This window comes from Leguminivora glycinivorella, chromosome 9, assembly GCF_023078275.1.
Source record: "Leguminivora glycinivorella isolate SPB_JAAS2020 chromosome 9, LegGlyc_1.1, whole genome shotgun sequence".
In the NCBI taxonomy this organism is placed as follows: domain Eukaryota; kingdom Metazoa; phylum Arthropoda; class Insecta; order Lepidoptera; family Tortricidae; genus Leguminivora; species Leguminivora glycinivorella.
In genome coordinates this window covers 24,640,291-24,658,688 of record NC_062979.1, presented here as the reverse complement: position 1 = coordinate 24,658,688, position 18,398 = coordinate 24,640,291, and the positions used below count along the sequence as shown (strand labels likewise).

General features: G+C 33.3%; 2 protein-coding genes across 2 annotated transcripts; both read right to left on the bottom strand.

Annotated features, from left to right (window-relative positions):
- Nucleotides 1-2,284: 2,284 nt before the first annotated feature.
- On the bottom strand, nucleotides 2,285-6,218 carry LOC125229905. The gene is made up of 2 exons (XM_048134846.1): nucleotides 6,175-6,218; nucleotides 2,285-5,356 (listed from the first exon to the last, which is right to left on the bottom strand). Exon 2 carries the CDS (start codon nucleotides 5,348-5,350, stop codon nucleotides 2,408-2,410), a length of 2,943 nt encoding a protein of 980 aa, XP_047990803.1. The 5' UTR covers nucleotides 5,351-5,356; nucleotides 6,175-6,218; the 3' UTR covers nucleotides 2,285-2,407.
- A 713-nt stretch (nucleotides 6,219-6,931) lies between these two features.
- On the bottom strand, nucleotides 6,932-8,940 carry LOC125229906. The gene is made up of 2 exons (XM_048134847.1): nucleotides 8,104-8,940; nucleotides 6,932-7,891 (listed from the first exon to the last, which is right to left on the bottom strand). Exons 1-2 carry the CDS (start codon nucleotides 8,383-8,385, stop codon nucleotides 7,067-7,069), a joined length of 1,107 nt encoding a protein of 368 aa, XP_047990804.1. The 5' UTR covers nucleotides 8,386-8,940; the 3' UTR covers nucleotides 6,932-7,066.
- Between the last annotated feature and the right edge of the window lie 9,458 nt (nucleotides 8,941-18,398).

Sequence of the window (18,398 nt, the reverse complement as noted above, 5' to 3'; positions counted from 1 at the left end):
TTTTAAGGCAGCAAAAGCTTCTTTCGTAAATCCAGGGTCTCCGCCTATTTTGGAGTACCATTTTTTTAAGGTTCTTGGATGGGGCAAACTTGTGTCAAATATTCTTCGCACATATTCATACGCTTTTGGAGAATAGTAGTTTAGAGTAAGCGCAAAACTACGTAGAGCTGGGGAGTATCTTTTTTTAGACACGGTGTTGGCTGTGACATTGGCAATTTGTCGTCCGATTAAATCTTTGACCTGAATCATAAAAGTTAATAATAGTGTTATAATTATTTACTTCGGTTTACTTAGTTTAAGACTAATAACAGTTATAACATGTACTAGTTACTTATACTACTTTACTTATACTACTTTACTCATACTACTTTACTCATACCTTTTATATAATATATACACTAACTCTACAAACTACAGATTTATTTTTTGGTGCATAATGAGAGGCATTAAAACATGAGTGTTGTTTTATGACAATTAGGAGCCGCTAGGCGAGTTATATAATAAGATAACACGAATGACTTAATGCCTAATAACAGGTGCATACATAACTTTATCTACATCCATATAATAACCTCCTAAGGCCCAGCCATACAATTAAAAAAAAGAATAACTGCCACTGACACTTTAATTTGTGGTGCAGAGAATAGAGTTTCTTTTATTATTTTGAAAATGGAATGCGACAAAACAAATGCAACTCTGTTCCAATTTAATCTGATTTGAATTTAATCGAAATTAATAAGTGCTACAGGTAGGACCTTGAGCATTAGGAGGATTTTTCAACACTATGTACATTTATATAAAGCCTATATTCACAAAAGAGGATCAACTACTGATTGAAAGTCACTTCACTTTTAAAACGTTCGATATTTGAAACGAAACACAATCGCAAATATGATTTTTTGTACTGGGGTGAATTGCAGAAAATATGTACCTTTTGGATTTCGTAACTAAACTGAGAATAAACGAAACTGATAATTGCTGTAACGAAACTGATAACGTAAAGCGTGGGGCACATGGGTAAAAATGTATTTCCCGGTTTCATAAAACAGAATTATTAATGAAACATTACCATTCCAATCAACAATATTTATTATAAATTTTTGTTTGACATAATCACAGAGAGAATAGGTAGTAATTAGAAAACAATAATGATTTAAATTTGTAATCACTTAATTTCTTACAACTAACTAGTCTTGTAATCTTTTTGGTAAGTATAAAAGTAAACTCTTGTTACGGTTTATAAATGTAGCTTAATTTTATAAATAATTTGAATAACCAGTCTTATTAAACTTATAGTCTTCATGACTTCAAGGAGTGTAATTATAAGAATTAGAAAAACCTAGTCCCAATTAATAATTCGTTGTCATGCTTAATATACTAAAATAGAAATTTATATTTATTGAGTATTGTTTCTTTTAAAGATAAATAGTAAATTACTAACACAGCCAACTGTATGTCTAATCATTTCCGATTTACATAATCACAGTGGGAATACTAATTAACAACAAATGTGATCTAAAAACCACTTAATTTCTTACAATATCTAGTCTTCATTATTTATTAAATATTAAGTAGTCTTTATTTATGGCTTTTATATTTGTTGCTTAATATTATAATATCAGTAATCAGTCTTATATTATAACAATATAAAATAACAACATTATACAAACTGTTATTGTAATGTGTCCCATACAACATAAAAAAATACTTCTCAAACTAAACAATCTAAAATAAAACTTAGAAAAATAAAAGCAAAAACATTTTAAATTCAACTGCAACATTATTGTATTGCAACACAACTGCTTATTACGGTTTATATATGTAGCTTAATTTTATAAATAATTTGAATAACCAGTTTTATTAAACTGATAGTCTTCATGACTTCAAGGAGTGTAATTATAAGAATTAGAAAAACCTAGTCCTAATTAATGAATCGTTGTCATGCTTAATATACTAAAATATAAATTTATATTTAGTGAGTATTGTTTCTTTTAAAGATAAATAGTAGATTACTAACACAGCCAACTGTATGTCTAATCATTTTTGATTTACATAATCACAGTGGGAATACTAATTAATAACAAATGTGATCTAAAAACCACTTAATTTCTTACAATAGCTAGTCTTCATTATTTATTAAATATTAAGTAGTCTTTATTTATGGCTTTTATATTTGTTGCTTAATATTATAATATCAGTAATCAGTCTTATAATATTTATAACAATATAAAATAACAACATTATACAACCTGTTATTGTAATGTGTCCCACACAACATAAAAAAATTACTTCTCAAACTAAACAATCTAAAATAAAACTTAGAAAAATAAAAGCAAAAACATTTTGAATTCAACTGCAACATTATTGTTTTTCTTAACATAAAAACAAATCGACTTTACGCAACAACCTACATATCAAAAATGTTATACTCTTCTTCGTCACATGAAACATCAGCATTGCTAGTGCTGTTTGCATTATATAAATCATAATTGGTGTCAATTCGATGCAATGCCGAAGGTCCTGGATTATTGAAATTAAAGTAACGACGATTGTTAGCACTCAATTTTACATTAGACAAGATGGTGACTTTTTTGTTATAGTTCTGTTTTACATTCGATTGTGTTTCTAAATCAGAGCTACTTTCATTAGTAATAATAGGACTGTCTCCACTTTCCGCGTAATTAATTTCATGTTCAGTTTCGGAAGACGACGTATCAAAAAATGTCGTTTTACTACTTTTAGCTTTGGTTTTCTTAACACTTTGTGTTTTACTGGTTTTTGATTTGACTGATGCTAAGTTTAATTTATTTTTAGTTTTCTCCGGCACATTTGATTGAATCGCCTTAACAGTAACTGTATCAGAATCTTCATCACATTTCCTTTTCAATACCTTTGATTTGATGGCAACAGTATCTTGCTCGATACATTTAGAGCTGACTGGTACTGGTTCCGATTCTTTATTATTTTTCGGAGTGATTTTATTTTTGGTTGAGGTATTCTTTTTCAGTATCTTTGATGGACCTGCTTTAATAGTCATAGCATCGGTATCGTTTGTGCTTTGTCTTTTTAACCCTTTTGATTTAACGGCCACAGTTTTTTGTATATCAGGTTTTGATATGACTAATACAGATTCTAATTTTGATTTATTTTTTCCATTATTTGTATTTTTAATGAAGGCATCATTGTTTTTCAGTGTATACGATGGACCCGCTTTAGCAGTCAAAGGGTCAAGTTCTTTATTGATTTGTCTGTTTAAAATTTTTGATTTGACAGCAACAGAAGTCTTCATTGCATTTTTTGTAGTTTTATCCTTTTTGAGAAGATTGTGCTCTTTAATGTCAAAACATGAGCAACTACCTCGTTTTTCTCCACAAAAACAGCTTATTTGTCTGTATCTTATTTTACCGGATTCTGTTGTTGTTATAATCTGATGAACGGATAGAGTTCCTACTAGTGGGCACAAGTTGACAAAATTATTATTATTTTTAATTTGCTGTATATCTTTTTCATCAATATAAAATAGCGTTACAGTTGTTTTTTGTTTTAATACCTTAAATGCCATAGTTGCGGTAGAAATATCGGTCCCGTACGCGACACACATATCAAGAGTTCTCTTCAATGCACCACCTACGCCATCTGCAGAATTTTTTCCATGTGAAGCTTCAAAGTATGACCATGTGGAATTTTGGAAACCAATCTGTTTAGTTAATCTGTCAAACAAAGCAAAATTAAGCTTTTGGCGGTATTGGGTTGTTGGGCCATCAGAAAATACATGTAATGTGTCTATCTCTGGGTGCTGATACTTAATATTGTTTAACACCGGTTGTAAGTGAGCCCAAATACTGAGTGGACTATGTTCATTATTTGGAGAAATAGAAGAAAATGCTTCTGGTTTTTCGTTGTAAAAGTATGCAACACCTGTGTGCAAAGTAATTTGCTGTCGGGATGATCCAAAATGCATACTTTGAACTTCTTGATTGTATTTGCACTGATAATTTTCTGAAAAATCTACAATGATTACTGCTTCATTTTCTTTTACTTCGTCAACACATTGCCGAAACGATTTTTGTTGGTGAGTCATGTTGAAAATGTGTTTTTTAAACAACGTTATCTCCTGGTGAAATTTTATTTTGAAGGCACTCAACTTATCAGTAACCACTTCTTTAAGACATTTTTGTGTCGAAACCTCAATTTCTGTACCTTCTTGGGTTTTCTTTCTGTATGGAATTTTTTTCACACGCCACTCTAACCAAGAAATTTCAGTATCATCTGACAAGCCCAAAATCTCGATTTTTTTTGTAGCACAAGATTTGCATTGACCATACATACATTCTTTAGATTTCAAGCTACATGCAATTTGTATCAACAGCTCTTCCGTTTGTTTAGTTTTTATCAATCCAAGTTTGTATAACTTTAATATCTTAAATTTAATGTTGCTATGACGAATGCAAGCACAAGTATCACGATTTTGCAGTTTTGGAGGTATCACATAAAATGGGCGATGTCGACTTAAAGTGGAATATGAAGCTTTGCCTCCATCTCTTTTATAAATTTTATACAAATTGTAGATTGTGTCTGTTAACAATCGTATCTGCATTTTGGTTTTATTTTTAGTTTTGCATTCTTTTTTACCGGCTGTTGCTTGGCTTATATCATCACGCAAATAGAATTTATGAATTTCACAAATGAGTAGCTTCCTCTTTGCAGATTTTCCACAATTTGATCGAATTTTTCCCTTTATTCCAACAGCCTTTGTTATTTTTGCTGTCATTCTGTGTTTTGAAGTTATTGAACTCTTCATAACTTTTTTTAACACTTGTTTCTCTTTTCGCGTAGACTCTTTGTAGACCAATCCCAAGGATTCCGAAAGAATATCAAAATCAGATGGAGTGGGTGATGAAATATTCTCTTCAGTTAGTCCATCTTGTTTGATTTTAAGTATTTGTTGCTTGAGCCGATATATTTGTTTCCTCATGGTTTCATGTCTTTTAAATGAAAGGTGTAATTTTTCCCTGCATAACCTTAGTTCTTTCTTTAACTGTGCATTTCTCGATCTCCACTTCTTATTTTCACAATTCTCAATGTCCACATTTGTAGCTTGTACATCTTCATCCGAACCCTGCTCACGATTGGTCTTTTTATTGTTTTTAGCATAATAACGTGCAGAATATCGTCTCCATTTCTCTCTAGTTATTTCTTTTTGCTGTTCGTTTTGACATTTTATTCCATTATTTTTTGATTTCTTTACTCTGTCTAAATGTTTCAGCCGTAACTCTTCATATTTTGCAGGATTTTGTTTTAACCGTTCTCTATATCTTTTTTGTCTTTCAGCATTTGTCATTGGAGCCATGGTTTTCTGTAGAAAATTGTGTTTTAATTAATTTAAGTGAGTCAATAGTTATGACAACAAAATGCAAAAAAAGCTCAAAGATTCATTAAGATGTATCGGCTGAATTATTGTGGTCACTTTAATAGTACTGCGTAGCAGCCGTAAAAATCAGAGTTGGAACATTCATTATTGCAATAAACTCACATGTAAAATACACTACACTATTTAAAATTGTAATATTTTTCTGTTACTTATAAATAAGATATTAAATTTCAGTCTTATTTTGATCTCACAGCATTTAAATCATATCCCTTATTCAATTAAAAAATAACTCATATTCATACGATAAAGTTAAGTCATCTGTCAAAAGTTTACATACATAAAAACCTCTAAAATGTCCCTTATAATACGTTTTATTATTCATTATAGGTTTAGCAGTTGGTTCATACAAAAATATATTATACTCCATGTACTGGTGTACTAGTGCGAAAATAATTCGTAACTACCTGAATGCACCTTATAGCAATTTAATAAAATGATTGTATTATCAAGATATTATTCGATGTTGAAAAATATTACAACTTTAATCATACCTATTTTGTTTTCAATTAAGTAGGTGGGTAGTACACAAAGTTTTACTGTATGAACTAAGCCTTATATTTTATCAGTTTCGTTACGTAACGAAAAATAACGAAACTGAGAAGGAAATATGAGAAATCATAACCTCAAAAAATATTTATCGGCAAACGTGACATATATTGTTTTAAACCCTTGTTATTTTGTAGAAAACAGAGTAATAACAATCGTTTATGAATAAAGCTGTGTACGATAGTCAAACTATTTACCTGGGAAACTCGCCGTTAATCACCCTGAGATTTTTAAACCACTAACACCACGCATCCATCCATGAGCCACTTCGTTGAAAAACAAAATGGCTGTCGCTGTGTTCAACTATTTGACAGTTGTGCCAGTGTGTTGCCAGAATAATGAGAAGTAATTCTACTAATATTTTAAACAATCTTTGGGATTAATCCTCCGTAACTAACCCTGAGTAACGAACATTCTATAAGCTGGGACAACATGTATTTAAACCAAAATGACATATTGTTCCTAATAAATGTAAATATAATCGTACTAAACATAGAAAAGAACTTATAAGGACTGAATAATCTACAATAAAACTTTTGAGAAATTAATATGAATCGTAACAAACTTCCTCGATAGAAATACGCTCGACGTTGGGACATGATTCTACTGTTGAGAACTTACTGCATGCATCACAGAAAAAAAATTCAAAAAAAAAAAAGAAAAGCTATAATTGTTATAATATGGTTGTTATCTGAATCAAAAAGAATTACTTTATTAGATTAACATAACTTCGATGTGTCTTGTTTGACAAAATATATTTTTAAAACCTCCGTGTTTTCACGGGACACTAAATACGTTAAAAGGTACATATTTTCTGCAATTCACCCAGTGAGCAGAACGTTCTAAATTTTAATGTCATTAAAGTATCGGTTGCCGATATCTTAATGTTTACATTATGATGCACTAGCGGATACCGATTTTTTTTATATCGCCCCTAAGCATATAATATAGAAATTATGACATGAATGTAGATAAAATCATACTAAATTACAGCTCTATCAGAGTTAAGAACTACTAGTATTTAATAACCACATTTAATCAACAATCTAAAATACACAAAAATACATTAAAAACATGCAAATGATCACATTAACAAACCTGCACATTAAGGTTTTGTAAAGTTGATATGTTCTCATTTGACATGGCAAACTTCTCTTTTAATTCTTTTAGAATATCTTCCATTTTATTTATTTTTCTTTTTAATCTGCGACTTTGGGTTTGCAACCTTTTAATTTTTAGTTTTTGTGTTTTCACCTTATTTTCAGCCCAACGCAACTTAGCACAAAGTTTTATTTTTCTCGGAGTAGAGTAAGTAAATTCCGATAGTTGATCTGGATCTATTTTTGATCTTTTTGGACTTGTTTGACAGTCAGGGTTAAAATTACCAACTCGTTTTTTAGCATGACCTCGTATATCTTCTTCCATGCGCATTTTTTTATTAGTGACTGGATTACTCTCCATAAGTACATATGAACCACGTTTAAAAGAAATTCGTACGTCATCGTCTTTTCGCGTTTTTTTTATTACTCCGGGACTGTCCTCCTCAAGTACAGACGTACCCCGTTTAATTCCTGTTACCTGGATACTACTGCTACGACTTTTCTTCCGTGGTGTAAAGTCTAGGCTTTCTTCTGCCACCCGCTTTGTTAAAGCTGTGGATTTGGTCATAACAGTTGTACTATGTGTCATTTCATTTATTTGTGTTTCTTTTTTCACATTTATATTACTTAACTCGTATATGTCTTGTTTTCTAGAAGGACCAGGCATATTATAAGGAATATCGAAACTTGCGTCTTCACTCGGTTCATAAGATTTTTTTGTACAGGGTCCAGAGTTGGAATCACAGTCATTACTGAAATCCGCCTTTCTTTTTTTAGATAGGTTTAGACTTGTTTCACCGCCGGTGCTTATATGCTAGAAATCAATTAAAATACGTTATAGGTTGGATTTTAATAACAAACTTGCATAAAAATCAAAACTGTACCTACTAATACGCCTAATACATTGTTCAAATAAGACTGATCAATAAATGCGTTATATCCTCAAGTCATTTGCTTACATAATTATTGCAGACATCACTAACACAGAGTAATTAATACAGTAAAAGTAAAAAAATATATACTTACATCATGGAATGTAACTATTTTCTTAATCGGGATTGCACTCTTAGCTAAATATCTGTAGCCTTTTGCCGTAATAAGAAAATCATTCTCGCTGAAATGAATCGAACATATGGTACTGGAATTCACTGGCATCCAATTCTGTCTCCCGGTAGCATCGATCCATTTTTCCTTTTGAAAAGGATCTTTAGGAAACCTAAAATAAGTGAAAAAGGATAAATATGATATCACCAAGTATTCTTTACTTATAGTTAACCGACGAACGGTTATATGTACAATAAACCACATTATTACATAAATTTAATTTGTATAAACTTGAAAACCACATAATTCAACTTACATTAATATCAAACACTGCACAAAAACAATGTCGATAACTTTATCGACATTATCGACAACACCGCGTATCTATTTCTACGGGTCAACGGACGATCGAGTAGCGAATGTTCTAGTCTTTTGGCGATTTAGCTTTGCTTTTCGCTTAATGCGAATAGCGACTTTACTACATGATGATAGAGTTTATTTTTGTGAGGCTCATTAATAAAAAAGTGTCTCGCGTAAAATAAGTCACAAATCTATTAAAATAAAATTAAATAATGCTTACCGATGGTACGAAACGCCACCATGGGAGATATTTTTGGTGCTGCTTTTATTTTTGCACTCCAAAACGGAGCAAGTGGGCATGTTCACTAGCTTTTTCCTTTTTTTTCTTTAAGTGCACAGACAAACGTCACTCGCGAGTCACTCCGTCGAACTACGGCCGAGTCGCGCGGAGTTATGCCCGACTGGGCTTAACTGTGGCACACGCGCCACGCCCCCTTTACACTTCTACTGTTTTTTCTGTTCTGTGGATACTATAATCATCATTACCATATTATCATCAAGCCGTGAAATGTTACATTACTTGTGTATTACATCATCGGAAGAGGAAACATCCGTCATAACTCAATTGTGCGTTGCCAATATGCTAATGTATTTTAATATCATTTCTGTAAATGGGATAATTAAGCTACTAAAATATTTTTATTTTTTACTAATGCAGAGAAAATTGTAGTACCACAGAATATATCATAGTACAAGTACAGAAGGCTCACTCCTTTTATATTCACAAAATGCCGCCATTCTAAATTCTTACCTATATAACAAACGGACCGACGCGAGCAGCCGACACTGAATGGGCCGCGAATTCGCGGCCCCCGGCATGTACTTGTAGCGTGGCGATTGAATTACGTAGTGAGCCGCCCCTGGTAGTACTTACATTACTACAGAGGCCGAGACAAAGAGGGTTGCCGGTCGAAGACATATAGACTAATAGGAAATGGTCACGAAATAATGATTTAATTCTAACACGTGTATAAAAACCAGCCTTGAGAATTAAGGAAAGTTAGTGTTTAAAAAAAAAGTCGTAGTGAAAATATGGCCGACGAGCCGAACTAGGTAACATACAGACATTAAACGTCGATATTATCCCAAAGTTTAATCCTTGAGAAAATGAGGAAGATCTGGCGGCTCGGGGCTCTTGCTCTACAATAAGAAACACTGGCCTTGGATAAAGCACAACCAAAAGACATCAACGAGCGTTTGGTTCGACAAATCTTCACTTCGATTTATCTGGATTGTATTTTTTGAATCATATACCTATCTATCTAGTTCATTCTGGCAGGCAAGCATGATAAAACATCATTGGGAATATTGGGGATAGGGTCATAGAGAACCGATTATTTCACGATGTTTTCTATGGCTTTCTTCATCATCATCCTCCTTGCGTTATTCCAGCATTTGCCACGGCTCATGGGAGCCTGGGGTTCGCTTTGACAACTAATCCCAAGATTTGGCGTAGGCACTAGTATTTACGAAAGCGACTGCCATCTGACCTTCCAACCCGAAGGGTAAACTAGACCTTATTGGAATTAGCCCGGTTTGCTCACGATGTTTTCCTTCACCGAAAAGCGGCTGGCAAATATTAAATGACATTTCGCACATAAATTCCGAAAAACTCTTTGGTGCGAGCCGTGATTCAAACCCGCGACCTCCGGAACGAAAGTCGCACGTACTTACCGCTAGCTACCAGCTAGGCTACCAGCGTTTTCTATGGCTTACGACAAAAAATTGTCATTTGCACGTTTGTGAACAAAGATCCTTGATCATCCTTGTAAATGTGCAATGCTATTTTATGCGTCTGCTCGACCACATCGTTAGATACGCCCCATGACCCACAATGCAAGTAAGACATTATTCCACCGTAACCAACCATTATTAATTCAGATTTATAGTATAATCGTACTATTAATGTGCACATCTGTTGCTTAACCTGTCACAATTAACCTTTGGTTCTTAAATTAGTGTGTTATGGTTTAAAATTGCTTATTTCTTAATAAATAGACCATGGAAACCCCATGGGAAGATATAACAAAGGGTCATAAAAGAATTGCGCTTATAAAGTAGAAGCGTTCAATTACATCTACACGGTTAAGAGAGCAAAAATATTTGGACATAGCTTAGTCAACCAGCGATTCAAGATGGAATGGCCGAAAGCAAAAAGTTTCGCGACGGGATGTTGTTAGGGATAGTTAGAAGACATACATACTAAAAGTCCTTGAACTTTGGACCTGAGCTCGAAGAGGGGGGAAGGGGGTGAAAAAGTCCAATGTTTTGGTTTTATGCTCATATTTCGAAAACTATGCGTCATACGAAATTTTGGTTTACTAAACTTTGAAAGCTTATAAAATTCTCTATTACTTTGATTTAGATTTTTTTTTTCTATTCTTACCTATTATCTAGGTATCTCCTTAAAACTGTCAATTCTAAAAAAATCGTCATCCCCCGACTTTTTGCTTCATAGATGGCTCAATATCTTGAAAAATATTTATCTGAGACAAAAGTTTTCTCAAAAAATCTTGTAGACCATTCAATTACCTTTCTGATTTCGGTTATTCCTCCTAGGCCCCCCTTTTGAACATTTATTGACTAATCTAACACGTTTTATGGTTAATTGGTTATTATAATATTTTACTTACGTGTTCATAATTCATATTTACGGTTATGTAAGTGTTTACTTGTTTAGATGTATTTGAACGTGACTGTACTGGGAATATGGATTTTCAGAAACAAACTTAATTGTTTTTGTGCGATTGTTTGTGGTGATATGATAGTATGGTATGCGGAATATTTATAATTGAAATATAAATATCAGCAAATGAAAAATAAATATCAGCAAGCATATCATCGGCGTAACTAAAATCCCACAATAAGAGTTTTGAATGATTCACGGTTATTTTCATTAGACTTATGTAGGCCGTGATGACAATGAGGTACGCTAATTGATGTGGACGACGTAACATATTGCGTGCTATTTATTTAAAAAAAAAATTTAGTTAGCTCCTCAGGTCCGATACTGTTATTAAGATATAAAGATATCGGACGATAAAACACCCGCTCAGAAAGCCTACCTAAACAACCTGCGCCAGGAACTGACAGAACGCCAACAAAACGGCGAATGTAATCTTACCATCCGATACATCAAGGGTACTCCAGAGATAGTTGCCACGTCGGAGGAGTCAAAAAACTACAACAGATAAATATTCCCATAGCATCGGATATAGACAATGAGAGCAACACCAGTTACTCTATATTAAATTCATATCAAGATCTCAAAATTAATAACAAATCAATCAATTTATTTTACACAAACATAAGAAGTATTAATAAACCAGGCAAACTCGATGAATTAAAGTGCATCATAAACTCGTCTCCAAATATAATACATCTCATTCTACTTACTGAAACTTGGCTGAAAACAGAAGAGGATGCATTAAAACTAAACCTTCCTAACTACAAACACTACTTTAATATCAGGACAGATGCTAGAGGCGGAGGAGTATCAATACTTGTACATAATAACTTAAAACATACCTTTATCGAAGAAAAGTACATGGACGGAAACAACTACCTATGGATACAAATCAACAAGTTCCACATGGATATTGGCGTAATATACAAACCGGGAGACACAAACATTAGCAATTTCATTGAAGAATTCGGACAACAGCTACAGAAAAGAAAACGAGCAGTAGTATTCAGCGATTTTAATTTAAATAACTAACGACAGAGCGAAAAGTAAAGCAATACTCAAACATGATTAAGGAATGTGGATACCAGATACTGAATAAGATAGAAGACAGTCATTCAACAAGGTCTACATCTACTACCAAAAGTATTATTGATCACATCATAAGTAATTTGGATAACTACAATTTTGGAATAGCCCTACTGGACTCATCTCTATCGGATCATGCAGAAATTTTCACAGAAATAAACAAAATAAGCCCAGGAACACGTCAACGCATACCGTATGAAGCAATTAATTATGATAGTTTAGCTGCCACCAACTTCGAACTGACTAACGAAACTCAAGAATACACAGAACTGGGAAAACTTATTCAAAATGCTATACAAAGAAGTACTGTCAAAAAAATTAAAATCCTAAACCCACCACAAAGTGACTGGATAAACAAAGATATTATGAACGAGATAAATAAAAGAAATCAACTATGGGCTCTATTAAAAAAAGACTCAGATAATAAAATAGTTCAAGAAGAGTTTAAAAAGAAGAGGAACGAAACTACGCAAATGATAGCGAAAACTAAAAGCAAATACTATTTTGACCAATTTGCAAAATGTAAGAATAACCAGAAAAAGATGTGGTCACTAATAAACGATTTATCTCGTAACAAAGTAAAGTCAGATAGTGCTCCTCCAAAGTTGAATGTAAACTCTATACTTGTGACGGATGGTACTGATATCTGCAATTATTTTAATATTTTTTTTGCCACAATAGGTTCCCAACTAGCCAGCCAAATTCCCCCTAAATACCATAATAACATGACCTATACTTTAAATACATGCCTACAAAAAAACTATCTGTTAGACAAATTTGATCCATGTACCGAAGAAGAAGTCTCAAAAATTATAAATGATCTAGACCCCAACTCCAGCACAGGGTATTGTATTGTATTGTATTGTTTTTATTCACCATAAAGTAATATGTGCATTACATGGTATGTCGTTACAAATAATTAAAGTATATATGTACATTTAAATATAACATTGAAAACATGACAAGCATTGAAAACAATATATATATTTTTTTTTTTTTTTTTAAGAACATGCGAATTTGTTCATGTCAATATCACAGTTTAAATATTCAGTGACAGAGTAGAAGGCATGCTTCCTGAAAAATATAGATATTTTGGTCTTAAAACTATTTGTTTGGAGGTTAGTTATTTCTTGTGGCAATTTATTGAACAGTTTGATCTTTAAGTGAACGCCCTGTTTTTGACATTTTTTAAGCCGCATCTTAGGTAGAAGCAATTTGTGTCTAGATCGCGTGTTATAATTGTGTATATCAGATATTTTTTGGAGAGAGTCCGTTTGTTTGTGAATTTCTAGCAAAGAATTATATATGAATAATGAGATTACTGTCATAATGCCTAGCCTTTCAAAAAGTGGTTTGGCCGAATCCCGTTGGTTGACACCGCACATTATCCTCACAGAACGCTTCTGTAAAACTAGTACTTTCTGAATATCCGATGCATTTCCCCATATAGTTATTGCATAATTTATTAGGGATTGAATATATGCGTAGTAGACCATCTTTAAAGTACTTGGGTTTATTAGAGGCTTGAGCTTCAGTAACACAAAATTAGCCGAAGAAAGTTTGCTACAAAGTTTCTGTATGTGATCTTCATGTGTTAATTTATCATCTATTATGTACCCTAAGAACTTCGTGGAGTCTTGATACTGTAGGCTAGTTGGGTTTTTGTCTATGCGAGAATTGGTTTTGTACTTAACATTTACTGTCTTGTCGGTATTCACTACTATGCCGTTTGCTTGGAACCAATTCTTGAGGCTTTGTTGAGCTTGTATTAGCTGTTCTTCCATTAAGCTGAATTTCACGTGCCTCACTCCCACATGTGTGTCGTCGGCAAATAGAGTCACTTGTGCACCTTCTGGAATATTTGATGGTAAGTCGTTAACGTATATTAAGAATAACACAGGGCCCAGAATTGAACCCTGTGGTACTCCGATACAGTTATTTCTTACTTCCGACTTACTTGTTCCAACCTGTACAATTTGACTACGATTTTGCATATATGATGACATCATATCCAGAGCTTTCCCATTAAATCCATAGTATTTGAGCTTCGCGAGTAGAATGTCGTGCCTAAGACAATCGAATGCCTTAGATAAGTCATAAAATATACTGGCACATTGTTGTGACGTATCCAAGGAGTCGAGTATAAAGTCTATTACTCGTCTAATCGCGACCTCCGTACTTTTGCCGGCTCGGAATCCATACTGGCAGTGCGTGAATAGATCGTTTTCTTCAAAAAATGTTACTATTCTCGACTTCAGTGCTAACTCCAGTACCTTTGAAAAGACAGGCAAAATGCAAATCGGCCTATAATTGCTCGGGTCTGATGTATTTCCTTTCTTATAAATTGGTACTACTCTGCCGACCTTCAATATATCTGGAAATATCCCTTCCCTAATGCAACAGTTTATACTATCTAAAAGAAGTTCCATAATTTTATCATTAAAACCAATAAGCTTAACAAGTCTTGTATCCATTTGAAGAACATCTTTTGATTTCTTTATTTTAAGATTACAAATTATTCTCATTAGCTCTTCTCGCGTAACCGGATGTAATACAATTTGTTTATATGGTATTTTTTTATTGTTAAGGTATTCTGTGCATGTTTCTGATGAGATGTCTAAATGTCCGCTTATCTTGTGGCCTACTGTCGTAAAAAATGTGTTGAATATATTTGCCATCTCTTCGTGGTTACTAGTGTACGTGGCATTTTCTTGATTAAGAAGTTTGTTAGGTATGCCCGTTGTCTTCTCTGTTCCACATACGGCTTCCTCTTTAATGATCTTCCAGGATTCTTTTATCTTATCAGCAGATTTTTGTATTCTATTAGAGTGGTTCAGTTTTTTGGCAGCTATCATAACTTTCCTAAGATGTTTCTTGTATACCTTAATTTTTTCTTTTCTCTCGTCAGTAGGTAGGAAGTCTTGAAGCTGTTCCATTTTATTTAGATTGTCTCTCGAAACTTTTATACCAGGCGTCACCCAGGATGTAGAATTGGGCTTTATTTGAATTTTTTTCTCAGGAAATGCAATATTGTAATAGTGGTTGATTCCATTAATTAAAGTGGTTACTTTATCGTTAGCTCCATTCGCTTCTAAGATTGCGTTGCTCAGTCTAATGTCTTTATTGAAAAGGTAGTTAAAGTAATTACAGTTATTATTATTAAAGACTCGATTTAGATCTACTATTTGAATGGTTTCAGTATAATTTGCTTACAGTAAACACCGCGAAAACTGCATACATTATCTTCAAGGCCAAAAACAAAAAGATACAAAATCACAAGCACCTTTTTAAAACTCCGAACAACTAAATCAGTCTAGAGAGGAAAAGTACCTCGGATTAATGTTGGATGGCGATTTGACGTGGAATGCACATATCAGTAAGATTAGGTCTAAATTATCATCTCTCCTAGGCTCACTTCATGGCATAGTGCGTTGCCTTCCACGTCAGGTACGATACAACATATACCATTCGCTTGTACAGTCTCGCTTGGATTACCTTATTGAGATTTGGGGAGCGCAACGAAGTCGACTCTTAAAGATCTCCAAATCACACAAAACAAAATAGTCAAAACACTGTTTCATTATGATTATCTCACTCCAACAAATAAAATATATTCTGAAACAAAACTTATGAGCGTTCATCAGTTGTATATATACAAAATATGCATACTTATAAAAAAAATACTAACCAAAAGTATACGTACTCAACTAACTTTCGTCACAAACAGAGAAAAAGGCAAACGAATTCTTCGAAATGCTGATAACTTATATCTGCCACCACCGCGCACAAAAAAATTTGGTAATAAAAACATCACTTATGAAGGAGCACGTATTTTCAATAATTTACCAAAAACAGTAAAGGAAGCAACTACTTTGTTTAGTTTCAAAAAGAAGCTCAAAGACCACATCATTCAAAATATTCCAGTTGCCTGAATACGGACCTGTACTGCGCACAACATGTGTTGTCGAGCATCAGTTGCGACCAGAGGAATGCGTTCAATTATCATTCTACCTGATTTTTAGAGTCATAAACACCTACTGTACCAGTCTAATATTACAATTGTTTTTTTACATTGTGTAAATTATGATTTATGAACTTTGAATTTTATCATTAAGAAATGTGAACCTTGCTGCCTACTAGTGAATTAACTAAGATATGTATCTAATACTCATTAAGTGAAATGTAAAATTTCTTATGAGATAATAAATTTCTTTAACCCGAGATATCCGCCCGTATGGAATACACACGCTGTATATTCCAAACGATAGAACCAAGGATTATTCATAGGAGTTATACATACATCACACTAAGAATCGTACCTCGATTTTTAGCGCCACCTATTAAATACTATAATAACTACACTGATGAGGCCTAAATTTTTTTTATTTTTTTTATTCTATTGACGTGATATCATGACTTTACAATAAAGAAATAATGTCATTTGTATAAAAAATAAAAACGCAAAAATATTTGGCCACTTTCAGGTTACGAAATAGCGCCATATACTTTTAAGCCTAAAAGGACCATACATTTCAGGGTTACGCTTTTTTGTGTGGGCTTTGTCAGTCTAGTACCAATCGTTCTTAGTACCAATACCAACTAAGTACCTACGCAAGTTTTTCGTGTGAGATTTCGCTTACAATTGCCTAAAACCGCACATCGTTGCCAAATGACTAAATGTTACATTAACAGCTTACACGCATCCATGTTTTAAGATCTGATAAGCCGTGGGATCCTACTATTGTTGACACAATCGGCTGGCTTGTTGTATTCCTTAGACAGCTTTCACACTGCACAGTGTCCGACCGGATATCGGATGACGGTCTTATGCACCGTGTAAAGCTACTTCACACGACGATTCACGTTTAACCATCGTGGATGTGTCCCTGACGCAGCCTACCCTATTTTTTATGAAATTTAGACCTACCTTTTTACCTTAAGACGATACAGGAGGGGTCAATTCTCCATACAAACGCTCTCGACTATTTCCTCCTGGTTTTTGAAAATAGATAAATGATTTTTTCAACACAGATTATTATTATTTTTATCTGTGTTGGACCGTTTTGATTTTTTTGATATTCTTAATTTTAAAGATGCTAGAGCCCATCAAACATTTCAAAAAACGGCCCGATTATGGCGCAAAAAAGGTGTGGTATTCAAAATTTGGTAATAATTAGCCAAAAAAACTAAGCGGTCCGAAACAGATTATTTTATTGTTATTCAGATTCTCAAATTTTGTTACGATTGATTAAGTCTTGAATTTTTTTTCGATAAATCTTGATAATAACACTAGTATATTTATTTAACAAAAATTCCCAATTTAAAAGGGGGCTTCTTTACATTTTAGCGTTTTCGCTCCTGTAGCATCTTAATCATCATCATTGGCCACAGCATATTTGCAGATTATAACTGCAGTGATGTACAAGCCAATGGCCGATCGGCATTAGCATAAATGTGTCGCTTAACTTCAAACTTGGGTAAATCAATTCTGCTATAAGGTTGATTATCTTTCAGATAAATATTATATTTTTTATGTAATCAACCTTAAAGCAGAATGGGTTGACCCAAGTTTGAAGTTAAGAGGATACGGTAGCGAAAATGCTAAAATGGAAAGGAGCCCCCCTTTCAACTTAGGAATTTTAGTTAAATATACAAGTGTTATTAACCAGATTTATCGGAAAAAAAAATGTGCATTTAGAACAAATCAGTCAAAAGTTATTTCAAAAAAATCTTGAAAATCGAGGTTCCGCTCTCGACTCTTTCCTCCTTCAAAACTTAATCAATCGGAACCAAATTTGAAAATCTGAATAACAATGAAATAATCTATGTCGGACCGTTTAGCTTTTTTGGTTAATTGTTACCAATCTTGAGTATCACGCCTTTTTTTTCGCCACAATGAAAAAGGCCGTTTTTGGAAATTTTTGATTGGCTCTAGAGTCTTTAAAAAGCAGAATATCAAAAAAATCAAAACGGTCCGATACAGATAAAAATAACAACAACCTGTGTTGAAAATATCATTGCTCTATCATCAAAAACCAGGGAGGAAATAGTCGAGAGCGTTTGTAAGAACAATTGACCCCTACCGTATCGTCTTAAGCGACAATAAAGTATATCATATTCTTAAACTACCTTCTATTTTACGACC

Bases quoted from the DNA above. Each gene is read 5' to 3' on its own strand.
- LOC125229905 (XM_048134846.1), bottom strand. From the start codon at position 5,350: ATGGCTCCAATGACAAATGCTGAAAGACAAAAAAGATATAGAGAACGG.
- LOC125229906 (XM_048134847.1), bottom strand. From the start codon at position 8,385: ATGTGGTTTATTGTACATATAACCGTTCGTCGGTTAACTATAAGTAAA. The intron at 7,892-8,103 runs GTAAGTATATAT...ATTGATTTCTAG, and splicing joins AAATAGTTACATTCCATGAT to CATATAAGCACCGGCGGTGA.